This window comes from Marmota monax, unplaced genomic scaffold (assembly GCF_021218885.2).
Source record: "Marmota monax isolate L192 unplaced genomic scaffold, Marmota_monax_Labrador192_F-V1.1 WCK01_AAM20220418_F8-fsc00002, whole genome shotgun sequence".
NCBI classification, from domain to species: domain Eukaryota; kingdom Metazoa; phylum Chordata; class Mammalia; order Rodentia; family Sciuridae; genus Marmota; species Marmota monax.
Genome location: NW_026693571.1, coordinates 44,650,434 through 44,672,329, shown reverse-complemented (window position 1 = coordinate 44,672,329; position 21,896 = coordinate 44,650,434). Strand labels below are relative to the sequence as shown.

At 42.8% G+C, this 21,896-nt stretch overlaps 1 protein-coding gene across 7 annotated transcripts in view; it reads right to left on the bottom strand.

The window, feature by feature from the left end:
• Nucleotides 1-3,787: 3,787 nt before the first annotated feature.
• Nucleotides 3,788-21,896, bottom strand: part of Znf827 (zinc finger protein 827) — a 168,100-nt gene continuing 149,991 nt past the window's right edge. The window contains exons 12-15 of one of the 7 annotated variants that reach the window (XM_046458964.2): nucleotides 11,680-11,871; nucleotides 11,146-11,323; nucleotides 9,532-9,598; nucleotides 7,657-7,796 (exon numbers count right to left, since the gene is read on the bottom strand). In XM_046458964.2, coding sequence (XP_046314920.1) covers nucleotides 9,574-9,598; nucleotides 11,146-11,323; nucleotides 11,680-11,871 — 395 coding nt within the window. In that variant the 3' untranslated portion in view covers nucleotides 7,657-7,796; nucleotides 9,532-9,573. The other 6 variants (XM_046458963.2, XM_046458966.2, XM_046458967.2 and 3 more) reach the window with 6 other exon arrangements.

Genomic DNA, 21,896 nt, shown 5'->3' with positions numbered 1-21,896 from the left:
CCACGTGGTTTCTTGGCCGCCTCTAGGACCTCCTCAACCATGGGTCAAGCAAAGCTAGAAGTGCAAGAGCACGGACGCCCTCTGGGGTTACTCAGACCCCTTCCTTTTCCCACCCTTGGGCTGCTGTACGGTCCTCATGGGGACCCTCAGAGGGACTGCATCCAGTTGCCCATAGCAATGACTAGCTCACTGATGCACCCTGGGACTGTCTTTCCTCTTGTCTTCGCTGTTTCACTCTTTTTAATATCCCACTTTTTTTGTTCTCAAAATTGCTTCCGAAAATAAATGCTTGCACGTAATCTCTATTCTCAGGGCTCTGTGTTGTTTTTTTTTTTTTTGCAGGGGTCGAGGGTTGGGGATCAGGAAACAGATAGATGGTTAAAGATAAATGAATGATGACAGATGGTAGAGATAGATAAACAGGTAGGTAGATTCACCTAGTGAGGCTAGATTCAATAGAGACAAATAGGTACACAGACAAAGATAAACAGATAATTTTCCATTCATTTGAAGTGCCTGGGAACTAACTTTCCTAATGTTCTCCGAGTTCTTGGGGTGAGTCTTTCTTTTTAAGCAAGTGGCAGAATAAGACTATTTCACATATTATTTCATGATGTCAAAATGAAAAATGATCTCATCAGACCTGCTAAATCATTTACTCTTCTACAGAAGGGTAGACTTAAAGGTGGCAGGCAGAGAACTCGGTGGTCACAATCGTACCAGTCACGTGGAGGAGGCTGGAAGAAGTGGGGTGGTGGGAAATGGAGGGGGCAGAGTTAGAGAGATGAAGTTGGTAGGGCAAGGCGTCTCTATTCCCATCTGGCTGGCTCCTAACTCATTAAATTAGATAAAGTACCCACAGGTTGGTAAAATATGTTTAAGCCGCCCTCAAGATGACTCAGGCAATCCAACCATGGTGACTTAGCTTTAATAAGAAGAAAATTTTAGACCTCCCAAACTCTGAAGTGGGCAGGAAAATATTTTTAGTCTTTTTTTTTTTTTCTTTTTTCCCTCCTCTGAGCCGGTGGTGGCTTAAAAATGTTGACGTACCATTTTTGTTCTAATTGTCTTATAAGAATTTTTGCCTTGCAATGACTTCTACTTCAAAAGTGAACTTTTTTTCTTATTTATTAAGTCATAGAAATGTGGTTTATTATAGGTTGCCGTTAGGGTGGGGAACGGTCTTAGAGATCATCTAGTTCACCCTCTCTTTTTATGAGGTGCTTAAAGATATGTCGTCACCAGGGCTGAGTTTGTGGCTCAGTGGTAGAGTGCTTGCCTAGCACATGTGAGACACTGGGTTCGATTCTCAGTACCACATAAAGAGAAATAAATAAAATAAAGGTATTGTGTCTGTCTACAACTAAAACTACTAAAGAACCCCTCATTTGTGTCTGAGCCATGCTTTACCTCAATGGTATGTCCTTTATGGTTGGAAAACATTATATATAATCAGGTATTCTCAGTAAACAGGGTGGAAACCATGGGAATTAATTCTGAAGTAGGGGGAATTAATTTTGAAGTGTGAATAAAAGTAGATGCTCTGCTTCAAGTCTACAATTGTATTGAAAACCCTTATTGATGCTTACCTTAACCATTTTGAAAAGGAATCTTTTCAAAAAAGGGGACAGAGCAATTGTTTTCTTTCTCTTTTATAGCAACTACCAGTGTGAGCAGATTTTTGTATTGTCTTGTTTTACAGATCCAACTCTAAAGAAAGAATTATGAATGAGAGATCTACTACCTCATAAAAAAGAAGAGGTCTTGATGAATAACCTGAGATCACCCAGACCTGGGAAAAGGGGAAGGTTGGGGTCCTTCAGTCCCCAGGAGTTAACACATTTCACTTACTTGAGGAATTGGAATTATTCACCAAATAAATCACATTTTGTGTGGGACTCTCGTATTGTGAGGGATGATATAAGAAAAGATGTTGATGGGGTAGCCTGCGTGTTTGATTGACCGCTCCTTAGGATGTGGCCTGAGCCTACTCAAGGGACCCTCTGTATTTGGTGATTTTGCTCATTGGTTCTAAGCTGTGGTTGGAGAACTTCAGTTTTACATGCTCTGCCTCCTCCTGGAGGCATGAATGAAATCCCTTCAGGGGCTGACCCCTTCCTTCCCTCCTCCTCCTCTTACACGCACAGCTTCTCTGGGTTCTCCTTCTCACCATGGCCTGAAAAGCACTGGGAGGGCCTGGTTTCTGTGTTTCAGCAACTAATGAGGTACACGTCCTCCCCTTCACACCATCCACATTGCCCACCAGGCTCCCCATGGCCATTGGCAGAGTTTTAACGTGAGGCTTCTGACCTGGGCAGGGAGACAAAAATGCTCACCAGATCTTGATATTTCTCTTCTCCTTATTCCCCCGTGACCAAAGATATGGCTGTTAAACAATGAGATATGTTTTGTTGGTGGTCACCAAATGAATGATCAGCCACAGACACAGTATAAACATGTCCCGAGTCTTGCTTGACCTTGATTATACTTATGTAGCCTGACAATACAAAGGGTATCTAAGATCTGGAATTAGAATTCAAAGGCCAGGTGACTGGCCTAAAGATGCCCGATCCATAACTAAAGAAACACGAGGTCCCTTCTCTCACTAGTGGCTCTGTTTTCTGATTGTTCCTCAGGGTCACTGGAAGCCCATATCAGGGGAAATGGTATCCAAACTGAAGATTATTTCTTCATATTGCAGGTTGCCTAACCAGAGGGAGCATGTGATGTAGCTATGAGTGTAAGAAAAGAAGTGTTTGTTAAAAATGAGAAGCCACTCATGCTTGTATTCATTACCAAAATCAAAGGAGTCTGGCTCATATTAATATTTCCCATAAGTGCCGGCCACCCCAAAACAAAATTAGTGCTTGAACCCGATAAAAAGAAAACGTTTCAACCCTCTAAAAAATAGTTATTGAATGAGAAAAAGAAGGAGAAAATAGGGTCTGATTAGTGACTGGTCATTTGCAAAGTGGTTTCTCCTACATTATCTCATTTTTAAAAAAGTAAATTTGATCACTTTAAATGTTAGAGTGAAGTGGTTCACAATCTCTTGAAATAAGTAAAGGACATTATATTTATAAGCATGCAAGTTGTGAACCAGGCCAAACATTCTCATCTGCTGCTTTATATATTTTTATCAATCATCACAGACTCATGGGGAAGATCTCGAATGGATACAGCTTTAAAATGGATTTTAAGAGATTTTTTTTTTTAACTTATCAGTGTGCTTTTCATGTCTTTCTCTCCTCCCCCAACACTTCTGAAATTTCTTTTTGGTCTCAGTTTCTCTGGTACCTTCCCTTGAATGGTGAACTATGATTATTTGCATTTTGGGTAGATTATTATTTAGCTTGCAAAACAGCATTTCCCTTCATTAAAATCTCTTACTTGCTCAGCTTAAGATAAATGGAATTATTCATCTGTCTCCCCCCGCCCCCCTTTGGCTATGGGTCAATAAAATAATGTTAAGCAGGAGAGGGTATGGTTGCTGAACGCTTTTAAATGTCACTAAATGATTTCAGGAAGGAGCTGGCTGCCACTGTCCTGAATGATGGATATGCTCCCAACCTTAAAAGACATTAATGACTTACACAGTAACAGTTTGCATTATAACCACAGCTGTTCAAAACTTGCATTTTGTAATAGCTATAAACAGGAGTGGGCATTTCCAAAATGTGATAACACACTGAAAAGTGAAAAAACAGAACAAAAGAAGACAAACAAAACCCTGAGACTTCACCAGGAGCCAAGCGTGGCAACCAAGAAAGCAAAAGAAACCAGAGTATAGCCAACCTTTTTTTTTTTTTAATTAGAGTATATTATACTTTCAAACTGGATACACTAGAAATTGGCAATGCAACATAAGATGCAAAGGAATATACCAGTTACTGTCAAAATGACCCTGTACAGCCTTGTAATGCAAAAAGCTTTATACAATACAAATTTTCAGTAATGTACACAAACCTTGACAGTATGATCATCCAAACATAATATGAGGAGTTAAAAAAAAAGGATAGAAGAAAGTGCTGAGAACCTAACTGCAATGCTATATGGAAAAATAAGCTTGCTTTCATGGAAGAATGCATAGAGAAAACAGAATTGAAGTTAGTTGGCAGGTGAATTTCTCAAAGATGTTAGTGTTTTACGCGGAAAGGATATCTACGGAGTACATCCTTCCCTGAGTATCAAACTGCAAACCAGATTCAGGGGTACATATTATCTAGGTGGAGTCTGAAAAATGCTGTAGATTTTTTCTTTATTAATAACAATAATAATATAAAAAGTCAAACAAACTCCAAACACACCTTTTCTCACTCAGAAAACTTTTTTTTTATATATTTTACCAGAAAGATTGATGACTCTTTCCAAAGTGCTAAAAAAGTCGCCCAATTATATTAAGCATTACTAAGTCATTCAAATACAAGTTCAGTGGCAAGCAGTGAAATGCATGGCATTTGAGCAGTAAATGTCCCCTTCCGTTACTCCTCTCCATCTTGAAAGTTTCCACCCTAGAACCTCTTATTGCCCAAGCAGCAAGCTGTACAACCCAGAGTGCTAATCGTCAGAGCCACCCTCTCAGGTTTTGAACCTGCCGGTGCTTAAGTGTGAGTCACTTTTTCTGGCAGCCCCCGTGACATCACCGTGGCCCTCTTTGCTGTCATCACTGAACTTGTAGTTTTGAAAACACATTATTAGCCAAGTGGCACACTCTCCATTATATGGGGATAAAGACACGACTTTAAAAAAACAGCCCCCCCCCCAGCCCAGTATTCTTGGAGTATATTGTCCATAACTGTCTATAGTGTCTTTTACTGAGACATTGAGATGGCGAGTTGAACGTTTCAAACAAGGCCAAGGGCAAAAGGTCTCTGCTGGAGAATGACTGAGGGTTTGGGAGCTTCCTGCCCTAGCTGGTCGGGCCTCCCTGCCCCCGTGGACATCTCCGTAGTGTAAACAGGTTTGCCAGGGCACAGAGCAGGCTCCCCATCCAGGGCTGGGTGACTGGCGAAGGGAAGGGTAGTGCACCTGATAGGGCTGGGGGCAGGAGGGTTGGTGCAGAGGGGCGAGGGGGAGACCGTGGTGTGGACAGACGTATAGTCTTCTGGCTTCCTGGAGAACTGCACTAACTTCCAAGGGGCTTTTTAGAGAAGCAACTGACTAGAGGAAGAAAATCAGGGATGCATTTATTTTGCCCTGGTGAAACAGATGAAAAAAAGAAGAATCCCAACTTTAGGATGACACACAGTGGGAAAACAGCAACACAGTAAGAAAGCGTTCCTCCTGCACACCAGCTCTTCCATAGATAAATAACACAAAAACTTTTATATTCCAAATTTCCCATTACTATACAAAGCACGTTTCTTCCTGCTCTTTTAGCCTATTTTATACTGGAAATTCTGTTGTCTTAAAAACCCAAGCAATGAATATATTCAGCCAAAGATTTTTTTCCATTTTTTTTTTTTCTTTTTAAGCCATCCATTATTTTTTAAGATGAGCCAAGGGCTGTGAAACCGATCCACACCTGCTTCCTGCTGCAATAAAGTGCTGCACATAAATTGCCATTTTAATGACCACAAAATAAGAGCTTTAAATAAGTATAAAGTTAGTCTCCTAGCAGGTTACATCTACCAGGCGTTAACAAAATGGAATACAGAGTTATAATCACACGGAGGACATGGCTACAGCCAGAGGATCTGCAGACACAATGGAAACTTCTCAGGGGCATAACTAAACTCAAGGACTCAACAGCACCTTTTTGTTGTGTCATTATGTGTCAAAGAGGTTGTGGCTAAATTTTCAAACATACAGTCTACTCATTCCGTAAAAAAGGTACATTTTCTTCCTTTTATCTTTTTTTTTCCCCCATGAGAAACAAAAACTAGTGCAAGGCCAAAAGCACTGTGCAAAACTGCCGCTTCATTTTTTTTTTCTTTTTCTTTTTTTTTTTTTTTTAGTCTGAGCATTTATACCCAGAATTTATCCAAACCCCTTTTAATCTCCTTGGCTGGATTTATCAACCATAAAGTTTTCCACTCATACAATTTTTTTTTTCTGCAAACAAATGGTAACCACTGAATTAATACATCATATATATATATATATATATATTTAATCTGCCCTTAAAAAAAGGATGCGCTGTGTGCGCGCTCCATGCACACTGCTTCCGCACGGGCGCGCACAACGACACTTAAGTTTTGTGATGCCAGCTGCAGTGCTGCAAGATATTTCTTGCAGACCAGTCGCTTGATGTCTCGCATCTTCATAACCAGAGAAGATCTGAGCTCGAGGTGTCCAGCACTCTGTGGGAAATGTCCAGCAGCACTGCAGATGCCTGCCATCCCTTCATCCACTGAGCACCAGGCCCTATCACTCTGTAGCTGGAAAACAGAGAGGGAAAGGTGATGAAGGAACTCAGGGAGAAACTGTAGTGGATGAACAGCCCGGGAGGGAGAAGGACGTTCATCCCCGTTCAAGAAGCCAGTACAGAGAATGTGCAACAGAGAAGTCATGGCACGCGACACACGGCTTGCTTTTTGGAATCCACAAACGCCCACACAGCCCATTCACCCAACAGAAAACCAAATGCACCGGTATAGAAGCTTACAAGTGCTGATTGCTATTAAGGACACTCTCTTGAGGGTTTAACCAGACAAAATTCCGTTCGGAGAGAAGTACGGAAGGGCTGGAGTGGGGGCAGGTGGCTGGGGAGGCATGCCTCTGAAGGTAGAAGTATGCAGGGGTCACCTCTCTGAAGGTTGGGGAAAGCAGCTTGTAGGTAATGCGATAGGTATACACACACAGCCAATTCTCTATTCCTTACTAAAGATATACAGTACACGTGGTTCAGACCCCTGGGGTCTGTAGGTTTTGCAGCAACATACACCTGCTGGGGTTGTGTTTAAGTTTTGTGGGTTTTTGTTTGTTTGTTTTGTTTCCTGTCTCTGTCTGTTTTTGGTACAGAGGGCGGCGGCCCTCAGACAGTCTCTGCTCTTTCTCTTAGTCCGAGATAGGCGAGGAAGGAGTGTTTGGGGGAGGGGATGCTGGGAGGCGCAGTCTGAGGTCGGGGAGGGTGGAATGTGAGATCCAAGTGGTTCTTGGGGTACAACATGGTCAAGGGAATGAGATGGGCAAAGTCCGAGTTCCGGTACTTGTCAAAGCGCAGAGGGGAGCCGTTGAAGGCCAGAGCCTTGAGTGCCAGGTTGGGCTCTGAGCTGCTGCCGTGGGCGGCCGTCAGGGCCACGGTCTGCAGAGCCTGGGAGGCCGACATGACCGATAGGGGAGACAGGAGGTTCCGGGGGCTCCCCACGACCAGAAGCGGGGCCCCAGGGCTGGCCGGTTCCTTGGGCGCTGGACTCAGGCCCTTCTTGTCCTCCTCGGGGCAGTCCCCGCTCTGGTGCTTCTTGACGTGGCGGCTGAAGACGAAAGGGTGTGTGGTCTTGAAGAGGCACTCTTCGCAGCTGAAGGTCTGGCGAGGGGCGTGCTTCAGCTTCTTGTGCAGGTTGAGATTGTCCTTGCGCTTGCAGCTGTAGCTGCACTGGTCACAGTGGAAGGGCCGCTCCCCGGTGTGGACGCGCACGTGCTCGATGAGCTTGTTGGCGGTCTTGGACAGGTAGCCGCACTGGTCACACTTGTAGTGGTTGCCCAGGCGATGCTCCCGGGTGTGCGTCTCCAGCTCCAGCTGGTTGGCCTTCACCGTCTGGCAGATCCGGCACTTGTACTCCATCTTGTAGTGGGTCTTGAGGTGGCACTCCATGGCAGCGGGGCGGTTGGTGGAATAAATGCAGAATGGGCACCTGCCGGGGGCGAAGCAATGCAAGGGAGGGTCAGCCGGAAGGGGCCGGTGGCAGCCAGGCTTCTCCCCTCCTCATCAGCCTGCCCTCACCCCAGCCCAGCCCAGCCCTGCCGCCTCTCAGGGGTGGAGATGGCCCTTTTTGGCTTTCACTGGTGACAGAGCAGTCCCCGCTAGCGGGGAGCTCCGCCGAGGTCCGCTCAGCCTGTTCTGGGTCTCCTGGCTGCAAGGGCCAAGGCCAGCCCTCACGAGGGGACCAGAGAAACTGCGAGGAATACACAAGCTGGCGCTCCCTCCAGCCCCCCACCCGGCCCCTGGGAGCCCTCCCCACTCCCGACCAGACATGGCAGAGGTCTAAACCTCCTGACTGTCCCCCTAGATGGGAGCAACACAAAGAATCGACTTTTCATGCACCACACCAAGCACACGCAGAAAGGCTAAGAGGTTTTAAAGAACAGCTTTAGGGGAGAGCTACTTCCAGCAAAAAAGAAAGTCACAGGGGTCAGAGTCGTGCTTATTAAAGGGTTGTTAGGATGAGAAGGCCTGTGTGTGTCCCTGTGTGTGCGTGTGTGTGTGTGTGCATACATATGAAAACATAGAACGTATCTCCTGTAGCTCATCAGAAAGGAAGCAGAGGACGGTGCAGGGCTGCGGGGAGACGGAGACCTCCCAGCAGCCGTCCATTCAGGGGGGTCTGGAGGAAGGAGGGGGGCTGCTCTGGAACTTGAAGACCTCTCAGTACGTTATTATGCCAGATCATCGATTCTCAGAGGGCAGGAGCAGTTCTTACGTCCCTTCTGCATTCTCTATGGTGCTAGGGAGAGCACTCAGCACGGGGAAAGCCCGTGGGACATGCTGAGCCCTTATATGAGTGGTCTCTACAAGTGTCTGGGGTGGAGTCGGAGGGGTGGGCTTGAGTCCCGGCTCCATCACCTTATGGGCTCTAACTGGAGACCCTGGACAAAGCCTGGGCCTCTCTGTGGCTCTGTTCTCCATCCTTCGCAGCACGGACAGGCCGCCGCCAACCCTCCCGGCTGTCCAGAGGGGCTGCGAGGAGTGGTGGGGGGCGTGTTTACAAAAATTGTGGGGCCTCTCTTCTGGACACTGCTGGGTTTTGAGTCGGTGGCTGAAATGATCACTGAAACGTGTTTGCTCTCTTTCCAAAAAGAATGCAGATGCCCAAATGGCTGCCTCAACTCTTGCATGGCTCCTGCAGGGCAGGGCCTGGGAGTGGACTGTCCTCAGAGGGTTTGGAGAGGTGTTCAGCAGAGCCCAACACAACCAGGTGCACCGTGCACTGCCTCCTCAGCGCCAAGCTCGCCGTTAGCCTTGAACCTCAGCTCACAGAAGAGTGCACACGAGAGAAATATAAAGCCCATTCCCAGGTCAGGTGCACACACAACCCCTACGCCAAGCTGGGCCTTACCTAGAGGAGTCTGAAACTCACCACTGTCCTGAGCTACGGCAAAAGAAAAATAATAGTATAATCTTATTTGATCTGCATTATGAACAGGATATAGAGTACAAGCAGTTCCATCACAGAAAAGCAATTTAGACGTCGGCGGTCTGTTTCATGTTAAGGACATTTCTGTGACCCACAGCTCAATCTTTCTCTCGCTGCTCAGGCAAAGTGCTAAGGGTTTTCCGTGCTCCCAATGTTTATCTTAAAGACACTCTCTCAGGCAAATTAATTCCCTGATATGGCGAAGGAAACAAAACAAAACAAAACAAAGACTCACTGTATAGCCAGAAGGCATTATCAATTTTTTCAAAGTATTCTTCTACTTGGTCATCCTAGAACATAAACTATCACACAGGGGACGGTTAGCACCGCACAGGAAGTGTCTGGCCCAGCAAATGCATCAGGTTCATTGTGCATTCTCCCCCACGGGTTCAGAGGCTTGGGACTGCTTAGGCCCCTGAGGAAAGGCGACTGGCAAAGCCACAACTGGCGAGGCCACAAAGTAATGGGCGTCACTGGGCTACCGGGAAGGCAATGTCACTAGTCCATCCACAGAAAGCTGGGTTCGTCTTTCTTTTTATACCAATTATTTATAAAGGGACAGTGGGAACAAACCAAATCAAGTCCCCAAATAAGGTCTTGCTAGGCATTTTCCAGCTACTGGTTGAGTGAATTATAACCACCCTTCCCCCTTCCCCACCCCCTCCCTCTCCCTCCCACCCGAGTGCCCCCAAGAGTGAACCAAAGTGGAGCCGACAGTAGGTGCTGTCTGCTGCCTCTTCCATTTGGGCAGGTTTTGGAGGAGGGTGCCCCCGACCAGGCAGGAGCTCAGGGGAGTCAACCCTGCACTGCCCTTGGTGCTAGACTACCAAGGCCTTTCTGGGGATCTCCATTCCTTACCCACACAGGGAGGCACGCCACCTCTCTGGTTAGTTGAGTCTCAATGATGAAATTTTTTTTCAAATGGAAGTTTTATTTTTCCCCATATTAAGTAAAACATATATTTCTATTCTTTTCACTACATGATCGTTTCAGCTAATATTTAATAATTCTTCCTTGACAACTGTCTTTCTGTGCCCAACTACGTAGTGCTTCCCTCTTCTCAGTGTACCATAAGGGCCTTGTGGACGGGGACTCTGATCTCAGACTCACTGGGAAGATTAAATTCTGGGAGTGTTAGCACATACACTTCCTGAGGGTGGAAATTATATTTTATTCCTCGTGTGCCCTTTAGCACCTATTGCCAAGCCAGACACACAATATGTTTGGTAATAACTGACTGGTCTCACTTGAGACTGGAGGGCTTCTTGCAAATATTGGATAAAGATGATGCTCTTTGTCTAGATCTTTCGGGGAAGGCACTGGTAGGTTCCTAGGAAGGCGTGAAGCACATGATCTTTGTATGAAAAATGTTATCTCCTGCCTGGTCAAACTGCCAAGGTTCCAATTGTGGGTGGGGTGGAATGGTCATAAGGCTTATTTAAAAGATAGATGGCAAGCCGTTTGAAAATCAGAGTTGGTGCATTGTAGTGACAGTGTAATGATTGACACCCAGGGACACTAACCCCTGAATCCATTAAAATCAAGTGTGCACGAGACTCAGACAGTGCAGGATGGGTCTACCCTTGCAGCTGGGCTTGTCCAGCACATCTTCTTCCTTGCCCTGAATCTGGGGATATTTGTGAAATGGATTCTCCTGCTGGCATCTGCTGACCCCCCTGGGGGAAAGGTCTAATTCAATCCAGCTAAAGGCAGCAGAGGTTTCTGACTAACTTCCCTCAAACCAAGCTCTCCCACTCCATGACCCCCAAAACCTTCAGGGAAGGGGAAGGGCAAGGGAAAGGGTGTTTGGTAACAACGCAGTAAAAGGTTCTGTACTTGCTTTCCTTACTTGAGCCCACCGGTGGGGACAGTGTGGCATTTCTTATGCTCCAGCAGCTGTTCGGGGGTCTTCATGAACTTGTGGCACACGTCACACTCAAACATCCGGGTGATGAGGTGTATCTGCAAATGGCGCTCAAACATGTTCTTCGTCTTGCAGACAAAGTTGCAAAAAACGCATTCGAACCCTGAAAGGACCGAAGCTGGGTGTAGAGGCGCAAGTAGGAGGCAGGAGTGGGGCTGAGGTTCCCCCCATCACCCACCCCGTGCCTCCCCACAGATGCACCTCCCAGGTACCGTTCCCTGCATCTCTATACAAAACACACAGCCTCAGAGTCAACGTCAGCCTCTCCGTCTTCCCACCTTGCGTTTGGAAACAAACCGAGCCAAAATAAAATGCGATTTTCTGCATCCTGGGCCTGCTCTCTGCACACTGTACTGCATCCTGGGCCTAATAATTCTTTCCTCTCCAGGGCTCATTCTCAAGACTGGGTCATCCTGGACTGGACAGGGCTTAGCAGGCCACGTTCACCTCCTCCCTCACCTTTCTCTGGCTTTTCCTCACTGTTCAGCGAGGGTTGGCTCCCAGGCACGACAGAGATGACCAGCAGATTGTTCCCGCCCTTGTTCTTCTGGGAGCCATCTGAGTCGTCTTTGCTGTTGGCTGAGTCACTCAGAGCTGAGAGGGAGGATGAAGAGGGACTATTTGATTCGCTGGGGGTCTTCCTGTCTTCCCCTGAAATATGAAAACAACCCAGATCTGTTAACCCGGGAGACGAAAACCCTTGGAATGACAGCGGCTGAGGGTGGAGGAGTCGGGTCTCATGGATGCACCACGGTTCTGCTGAGGCTTCCAGCTCCCACCAGTGCACTCACTGGGGTTCCAGTTCCTAGTGCTTCTGTGGCGGTGGCATGCAAGGTTCTCAGAGCCAAGAGCAGGCATTCATGCATTTGAGAAATATTCATTGAGTCTTACAATAATTAGAATCTAATGATAACAATGGCTAAGATGTACTGAACATGGTACTAAGTTCCAGAAATTGTTACACCTTAAATGCATTATCTCGTTCTATCCTCTCAAAAATCCTAGGAAGCTGGGTGCGGTAATGCATGCCTGCAACCCCAGCACCTCAGGAGGCTGAGGCAGGAGGATTGCGAGTTCAAAGCCAGCCTCAGTAACTTAGCAAGGCCCTAAGCAACTCAGCGAGACCCTTTATCTAAATATAAAAAAGGGCTGGGGATGCAGCTTAGTAGTTAAGTGTTCCTGAGTTCAATCCACCCCCCCACCCGTATTCCCCCTCAAAAAAAAAAAAAAAAAAAAACCCAAGGCCTGGGAGGATATCTCAGTGGCAGAGCATGCATTTAGCATGCATGAGGCCCTGGGTTCAAACAAACAAAAGAACAAAAATTCTATCAGCACAACTATTGCCATTTTGCCGATGAGGGGATGGAGGCACAGGGGTAAACCTGGCCTAGGTCATGTGGCCACTAAGTGGTGGAGGAGTTTGAGTTGGTCTGCCTCCAGTGTCCATGCTCCTCAGTGCCCCGGGCTCCTCCTCAAAGCCAGGCATAAACAAGTCAAATAGGCCATTAAAATCTGTGTCGGGAGACTGCAGTTGCTACTCATTTTGGAATATCAGGAACTGGACCTAACATTGCTATGAAACAACTAAGAAAAAAGAAAGTGCAGACAAAATACATCAAACAATAGTTTTTACAACACTGGACATGAGGTGATGAAGCATAATGGCCCCTGAGAGACCACGACAGGATGGGTGAGGACTGGGACTGCTCAGCCTCCTGCCCTGAGCTTTGTCCCAGGCTGCAGTGCATCAGGGAGGAGAAGACAGGTCCCAGATGCAGGAGGCAGAGCTGAGTGACTGGAGAGATCCTCATGAATAGCCATTGCCAGACAGGGCATCAGAGTTCACAGAGGAGGAACCTGAGACCTGCAGAGGGTGCCCTTTGAGTCTTTAGCACAGCATGGGTCGAAGCTGTGTGCAAGGAAGCTGCCCAAGACCAGAAAAACGCCACTTGAGCTTAGTGCCTGGTATTTGCACCCACACAGGGCTGGAAACAGCTGTATGCATCAGCCAGATCAGAAAAACACATAATTCACAGGGCATTAGGCAGAAAACTGAGCAAGGTCTCTTAGTAGTGGGTAATAATTAGCCCTGGAGAGATCAATGCCTTATGATCCAGGCCTGCTAACAAATCATAAAAGTAAGACTCAAGAGGATCAAAGTTTCCAAGTAATTATCTGTGTCCTACAACAAAGGTCAATAATACTTACAGGAGTACAGAAAATATTGAATACCAATATGTAAAACCATGATGTCTGGTATCTAAACAAAGATTATCAGGCATGTGAAGAAACACAACCCAAAATGGGGAGAAGAATCAACCAACTAAAACTAACCTAGAACTGGCGCCATTAGAATTTATAGACCAGAACATTATAAATATATCTCATATATTAAAATGTTAAGCAGAGACACGGATGATATGAACAAGTCAAATTCTACAGATGGAAACTCCAAAGTCAGAAGTAGAACCATATATTGATGAGATTATAGCAGATTAAGACATTGCAGAAGAAAAGGTTAGTGAACCTGAAGGCTAACAGCCATAGAAACTCTCTGAAATGAAACAGAAAAAGAATTGCCCAAAATGAAATGAGCACCAGTAAATGATTGAGACTTCAGGCACCTTAGTGTAAGTCCTGAGGGGCTACTTGAGTAGGGTATAAAAAAATATCTGAAATGAACAAAATTTTTCCAAATTTGAGGAAAATCACAAACTCCTAGATCCAAGAAGATCAATTAACCTCAAGCCTAAGATACATGAAGAAATCCATACCAAAGAACATTATCATTAAATTGTGAATCCAAGTGGTTAAGAAAAAAGTCCTAAGAGTAGACAGAGGGGGAAAAGGAAAAAAAAAAAAAAAAAACAAACAAACAAACACAAAACCCCAACATGTTATATTCAGAAGAACAAAGCTGAATGAAAATATGTTTCAAAAGTGACGGCAAAAACACCAAAAAAGGTTGACATTAAAAAAGATGAAAGAGTTCGTCGCCAGCAGACTCATATTATGAGAAACGTTAAAAGGGGCCCTTGAGGCAGAAGGAAAATGAGACCAAATGCAAAAATGGGTTACATAACAGAATGAAGACTCCTGGAAACGATAAGTACACAGGTAAATTTATGTTTCCTTCTTAGTATTGAACTATTTTCAGAGATAATAAAAGTAATTTTGTTGAAACAAAAATAACAGCAGTGCATCGTCAGGTGCACATAAACACATGCATATAAAACACATGCATATAAATATTTGACAATAATAAAGGCTGGGCAGGGAGAAATGGAAGTACACTATTTTAAGTTTCTTATACTATGTAGGAAGTGGTATAATCACTTAAAGTTATACTGTAGTAAATTAACAATGTACTTTATAAGCCCCACGAAACTGGAGAGTTATCCACTGTTTCTGATTCAGGAAAGTTGTTAAGATGTCAGTGCTCCCCAAACTGATGAACAGATTGGATACAACTCCAGAATTTAAATTAGGGTAGAAAACACCGGAAAACTGTTCTTTGGTTTCCTTCAAATTAGTTAGTTAAGCAACTTATTGATTATAAACCCTGAGAACTTCCTTTATTAGGACATTAGAAATAAATAATATACTACATATAGGCATGAAAGTCTAGAAATAATGCTGTCACGATGAGCAGGATTTAATATTGTTAGCATAATGCTTGTTTTTTTATTATTTGAACTTCAAAATTTTCTAGCATGACCATATATTACTTGTTCAGTTGAAGAAAGTTTTTAAAAAGAAAGAAGAGCTGAGGGCACTGTTCCGTGGTAGAGTGTGTGCTCAGCATGCCCAAGGTTATGGGATTCATCCCCAGCAAAAAAATAAAACAAACAAAAATAACAAAACAAAAGTCCAGAGAGAAAGAGAGAGAGGGGTAAAAAGGAAAAAAAAAAAATCACTTAGAATGTTTTCAAATCCTACTTCTGTGAGAATGCACTTAGGTCTAGGGTAGACAATTCTCACTTCAGTTCATAATGTTTAAAATCTTGTTTCTATCAGAACTGAACATGGCTTCTGGACAGAGAGTATGTGACTATGTGAAGGGATGGTATGTGCCTTCAAAATATGCAGTCTTCCCTTGGAACAAGGAAACTATGTGAAAACTAGCTTAGTGGTAGAGCACGTGCCTAACAGGTGCAAGACCCTGGGTCCAATTCCTGGCATCCGAGAGTATTATAACTAGTGCCATAAATGCCAGTCCTTTATCTGTATGTTTAATCAACTAATTCACATTCTATAGACAAATAGAACATTTTCAGTGAAGGCCTCAAATCCTTGACATTACTTCTCCAAATCTATGTTCTAAGCCTGGTCTTACTGACAGTCTATTTAATACTTATTAAAAAATGTTTTCAGACTTGAAACATATTATTTTCAATTACTATCTTTAAAATTCAATTCAAATATCCTGAGGCTTAAGGCAATGGGCAGAGCTACATAAATTGGTAAATTTATAAAGATACAAGGTGCTATGTCAGCCACTCTCTGAGACTAAATGGGAATACAGCCCAGCTCTCTCGATCTCTGGTCCAAACAGCCTCCCCTGCTTTCAATCCTCCTCTCCTATTGCAATGTCTACAGGGAGTAGGCCAGGGTGCCCTTGCCACCTAAACCCAAAGCTAACTGTGATGGAAGTGGTCATTTACCATTGGCATCATAAAGATTCTTGGTGAAGGACACTTGTGCACTCTCACACATTAGGGTAACCCTCTGTAGGGAATTTTTAAGGAAAAAAAAAAAAAAAAAACAACTACATGTTTCACGATTTAAAACAAAACAAATTGAGAAATTGTGGCCAAGAAGTTGCCAGTTATCTTATTGCCTCAACATAAGCACTATTGTATTTTGGTGAACTTCTTTTCAGTCTTACAAAGATAAACATCTGTTTTTAAATTTTTGTCATTCATTGTATAGTGGTTAAGAATAAGGATCTTAAGCCAGGTGCAGCAGTACATGCCTATAATCAATCCCTGGGCAACTTGGTGAGGCTCTGTCTCTAAGTAAAAAGGGGTTGGGGATGGACCTTAATGGTGCATCACTTACCTAGTACATGTGAGGTCCTGGGTTCAATCCCCAGTACTGCCTGCCCACCCACTTTCTGCCCAAGAAAGCAATAGGAACTCAGAATTCCTGAGTTTGAATACCACCTGTACCCCTCATCAATTAATAGCTGATGAGTTTGGATAAGATACTTTATTTTATGACTCAATTATTATGTCTGTAAATGGGTTATATAAGCACTTGCTTTCTATGGTTGTTTGAGAATTAAATTATATATTTCTTCATGAACATATATATAATTCTTTGGCTACACATGGTTCTTCATATATATATGTATATATATATACACACACATGTGATTTCCCCTGCTGTTTTACATATTTGGTACATAGTTGGCTTCCAAAAAATTTTGTGAAAGCATTCATAAATTAATCATTTTAAATGACAGCATTAAATCCTAGACCATGTTCCTAGGCTAGAAGCTATTTTACAGAACCTGGACCTAGAACCCAGATTTAGAATCACACTTGTATTTTCCTCCACAACAAGTAACTTCTGCATAGATTGCATTTGTAAGTCAACTGAGCTCTAAGGTTTGATCAAGGGCCAAGTCTGAATGTTCTTCCCACTCATGATGCAAGATGCAAGATGTGAACAGAGGAATTTGTGCACATATGTCCATTCATCAAGTGAACAGTTACTCCTCACACTGTGTAGGGATTGTTTTGGGCAGTGACTTAGACAAGCTCCCTATTCTAAGACTATATATTATAATAAATGTCATATAGCACAACTATTGCTTTCATAATAACTTCACAATAATACAGCTCATTCATGAACAGATTTAGATGGATAGATTTTGGGTCAAGTTCAGATACCTCAAAACAGCACTAAATATAGGAAATGCTCATTGTGAAACTGTTAGCTTATAGAAGGCATTGGCAAACCATAGCTTCTTGGCTTTAATGGACTTCCTGTTCTTGTACATAAAGTTTTATTGGAACATGGCCATTCATTTGTGTACTGTCTATGATAACTTCCAAGTTCTAGTGGCAGAATTGAATTGTAATGGCAGAAACTGCATGACCTGAGAGCCTAAAATATTTGCTATCTGGCCTTGCAAAAGGTTTGCAAAGCACTGGCTTAAAAAATACATTCTAATAAAGAGCTCAAAAAGTTGAATACTAACAAAACAAATAACCCAAACAATAAATGGGCCAAGGACCTGAACAGACACTTCTCAGAAGACAATATACAATCAATCAACAAATATATAAAAAAATGTTCATCATCGCTAGCAATTAGAGAAATGCAAATCAAAACCACTCTAAGATTTCATCTCACTCCAGTCAGAATGACAGCTACTAAGAATACAAACAAAAACTTAGATGAGAAAAAGTTTCTCATGAAAAGATGTGGGGAAAAAGGCACACTCATACATTGCTGGCGGGACTGCAAACTGGTGCAGCCAATATGGAAAGCACTATGGAGATTTCTTGGAAAATTGGGAATGGAAACACCGTTTGACCCAGCTGTCCCTCTCCTAGGTCTATGCCCAAAGGACTGATTTTTAATCAGTTTTTAACTGATTAAAAACAACATACTATAGGGACACAGCCACATCAATGTTTATAGCTAAACTATGGAATCAACCTAGATGCCCTTCAATAGATGAATGGATAAAAAACAATGTGGCATTTATACACAATGGAATATTACTCAACAGTAAAAGAGAATAAAAGCCTGGCATTTGCAGGTAAATGGATGGAGTTAGAGAAGATAATGCCAAGTGAAGTTAGCCAATCCCAAAAAACCAAATGCCGAATGTTGTCTCTGATATAAGGAGGCTGATTCATAGTGGGATAGGGAGCGGGAGCATGGGAGGAATAGACGAACTCTAGATAAGGCACGGGGGTGGGAGGGAAAGGTGGGGCATGGGATTAGAAATGATGGTGGACATACAGAATAAGGAGAGAATTTTAAAAGCTACAAGAGAAAGGAAGCAGATTACATTTAGGGGTAAGCCAATCAGGATAACAGCTGATCTTTCAACACAGACTCTGAAAGCTAGAAGATCCTGGAATAACATATTTCAAACACTGAAAGAAAATGGGTTCCAACCAAGAATTGTGTATCCAGCGAAATTAAGCTTCAGGATGGAGGATGAAATTAAAACCTTCCACGATAAACAAAAGTTTAAAGAATTCGCAGCTAGAAAACCATCTCTTCAAAACATCCTCGCCAAAGCATTACAGGAAGAGGAAATGGAAAATAACAATGAAAACCAACAGTGGGAGGTAGGACAGTAAAGGGGGGGGGTAAATAATCAAAGAGGAAAACAAACCATATTTAGTAACAGAAATAAACAAACATGGCTGGAAGAACAACCCATATCTCAATAATAACTCTAAATGTTAATGGCTTAAACTCACCAATCAAGAGACACAGGCTAGTAGAATGGATCACAAAACAAGACCCAACAATATGCTGCCTACAGGAGACGCATTTGATAGGAAAAGACATACATAGGCTGAAGGTGAAAGGTTGGGAAAAATCATATCACTCATATGGACTTTGGAAACAAGCAGGAGTATCCATACTCATATCAAATAAAATAGATTTCAAGCCAAAGTTAATCAAAAGGGATAAAGAGGGACACTACATACTGCTCAAGGGAACCATACACCAACAAGACATAACAATCATAAATATATATGCCCCAAACAATGGTGCAGCTATGTTCATCAAACAAACTCTTCTCAAGTTCAAGAGTCTAATAGACCACCATACAATAATCATGGGAGACTTCAGCACACCTCTATCACCACTGGACAGATCTTCCAAACAAAAGTTGAATAAGGAAACTATAGAACTCAATAACACAATTAATAACCTAGACTTAATTGACATATATAGAATACACCACCCAACATCAAGCAGTTACACTTTTTTCTCAGCAGCACATGGATCTTTCTCAAAAATAGATCATATATTATGTCACAGGGCAACTCTTAGACAATATAAAGGAGTAGAGATAATACCATGCATCCTATCTGATCATAATGGAATGGAACTGAAAATCAACGATAAAAGAAGGAAGGGAAAAGAATACATCACTTGGAGAATGAACAATAGGTTACTGAATGATCAATGGGTTATAGAAGAAATCAAGGAAGAAATTAAAGAATTCTTAGAGAAAATGAAAACACAGACACTTCTCTTCAACATAGTTCTCGAAACACTGGCCAGAGCAATTAGACAGACGAAAGAAATTAAAGGCATCAAAATAGGAAAAGAAGAAATTAAATTATCACTATTTGCAGATGATATGATTCTATACCTAGCAGACCCAAAAGGCTCTACAAAGAAACTATTAGAGCTAATAAATGAATTCAGCAAAGTGGCAGGATATAAAATCAACACGCATAAATCAAAGGCATTCCTGTATATCAGCGACAAATCCTCTGAAATGGAAATGAGGACAACCACTCCATTCAAAATATCTTCAAAAAAAATAAAATACTTGGGAATCAACCTAACAAAAGAGGTGAAAGACTTATACAATGAAAATTACAGAACCCTAAAGAGAGAAATAGAAGAAGATCTTAGAAGATGGAAAAATATACCCTGTTCATGGATAGGCAGAACTAACATCATCAAAATGGCGATATTACCAAAAGTTCTCTATAGGTTTAATGCAATGCCAATCAAAATCCCAACGGCATTTCTTGTAGAAATAGAGAAAGCAATCATGAAATTCATATGGAAAAATAAAAGACCCAGAATAGCAAAAACAATGCTAAGCAGGAAGTGTGAATCAGGCGGTATAGCGATACCAGACTTCAAACTATACTACAGAGCAATAGTAACAAAAACAGCATGGTACTGGTACCAAAACAGGTGGGTGGACCAATGGTACAGAATAGAGGACACAGAAACCAATCCACAAAACTACAACTATCTTATATTTGATAAAGGGGCTAAAAGCATGCAATGGAGGAAGGATAGCATCTTCAACAAATGGTGCTGGGAAAACTGGAAATCCATATGCAACAAAATGAAACTGAATCCCTTTCTCTCGCCATGCACAAAAGTGAATTCAAAATGGATCAAGGAGCTTGATATCAAATCAGAGACGCGCCGTCTGATAGAAGAAAAAGTTGGCTATGATCTACAGTCGGTGGGGTCGGGCTCCAAATTCCTCAATAGGACACCCATAGCACAAAAGTTAATAACTAGAATCAACAAATGGGACTTACTCAAACTAAAAAGTTTTTTCTCTGCAAAAGAAACAATAAGAGAGGTAAATAGGGACCCTACACCCTGGGAACAAATCTTTACTCCTCACACTTCAGATAGAGCCCTAATATCCAGAGTATACAAAGAACTCAAAAAATTAGACAATAAGAGAACAAACAACCCAATCAACAAATGGGCCAAGGACCTGAACAGACACTTCTCAGAGGAGGACATACAGTCAATCAACAAGTACATGAAAAAATGCTCACCATCTCTAGCTGTCAGAGAAATGCAAATCAAAACCACCCTAAGATACCATCTCACTCCAGTAAGATTGGCAGCCATTAGGAAGTCAAACAACAACAAGTGCTGGCGAGGATGTGGGGAAAAGGGTACACTTGTACATTGCTGGTGGGACTGCAGATTGGTGCAGCCAATTTGGAAAGCAGTATGGAGATTTCTTGGAAAGCTGGGAATGGAGACACCATTTGACCCAGCTATTCCCCTTCTTGGTCTATTCCCTAAAGACCTAAAAAGAGCATGCTACAGGGACACTGCTACATCGATGTTCATAGCAGCACAGTTCACAATAGCAAGACTGTGGAACCAACCTAGATGCCCTTCAATAGACGAATGGATAAAAAAAATGTGGCATTTATACACAATGGAGTATTACTCTGCATTAAAAAATGACAAAATCATAGAATTTACAGGGAAATGGATGGCATTAGGGCAGATTATGCTAAGTGAAGCTAGCCAATCCCTAAAAAACAAATGCCAAATGTCTTCTTTGATATAAAGAGAGTAACTAAGAACAGAGTAGGGACGAAGAGCAGGAGAAGAAGATTAACATTTAACAGGGATGAGAGGTGGGAGGGAAAGGGAGAGAGAAAGGAAATTGCATGGTAATGGAAGGAGACCCTCAGGGTTATACAGTGGAGGAGGTAGAGAGAGAGGAGGGGAGGGGAGGGGAGAGGTGGGGAGGGTGGAGGGTGGAGGATGGGAAAGGCAGCGGAGCACAACAGACACTAGTATGGCAATTTGTAAATCAATGGATGTGTAACTGATGTGATTCTGCAATCTGTGTATGGGGTGAAGGTGGGAGTTCATAACCCACTTGAATCAAAGTGTGGAATATGATATGTCAAGAAATTTGTAATGTTTTGAACAACCCACAATAAAAAATTAAAAAAAAAAAAGAGAAAAAAAAAAAAAAAAGAAATGATGGTGGAATGTGATGATCATTATTATCCGAAGTGCAGGTATAAAGACATGAATTGGTGTGAATATATGTTGTATACAACCAGAGAGATGAAAAACTGTGCTCTATGTGTGTAATAAGAATTGAAATGCATTCTGCTGTCATATATAAATAAAAAAGTACATTCTAATCTTATTCTAATAGTAGCAGCATTAAA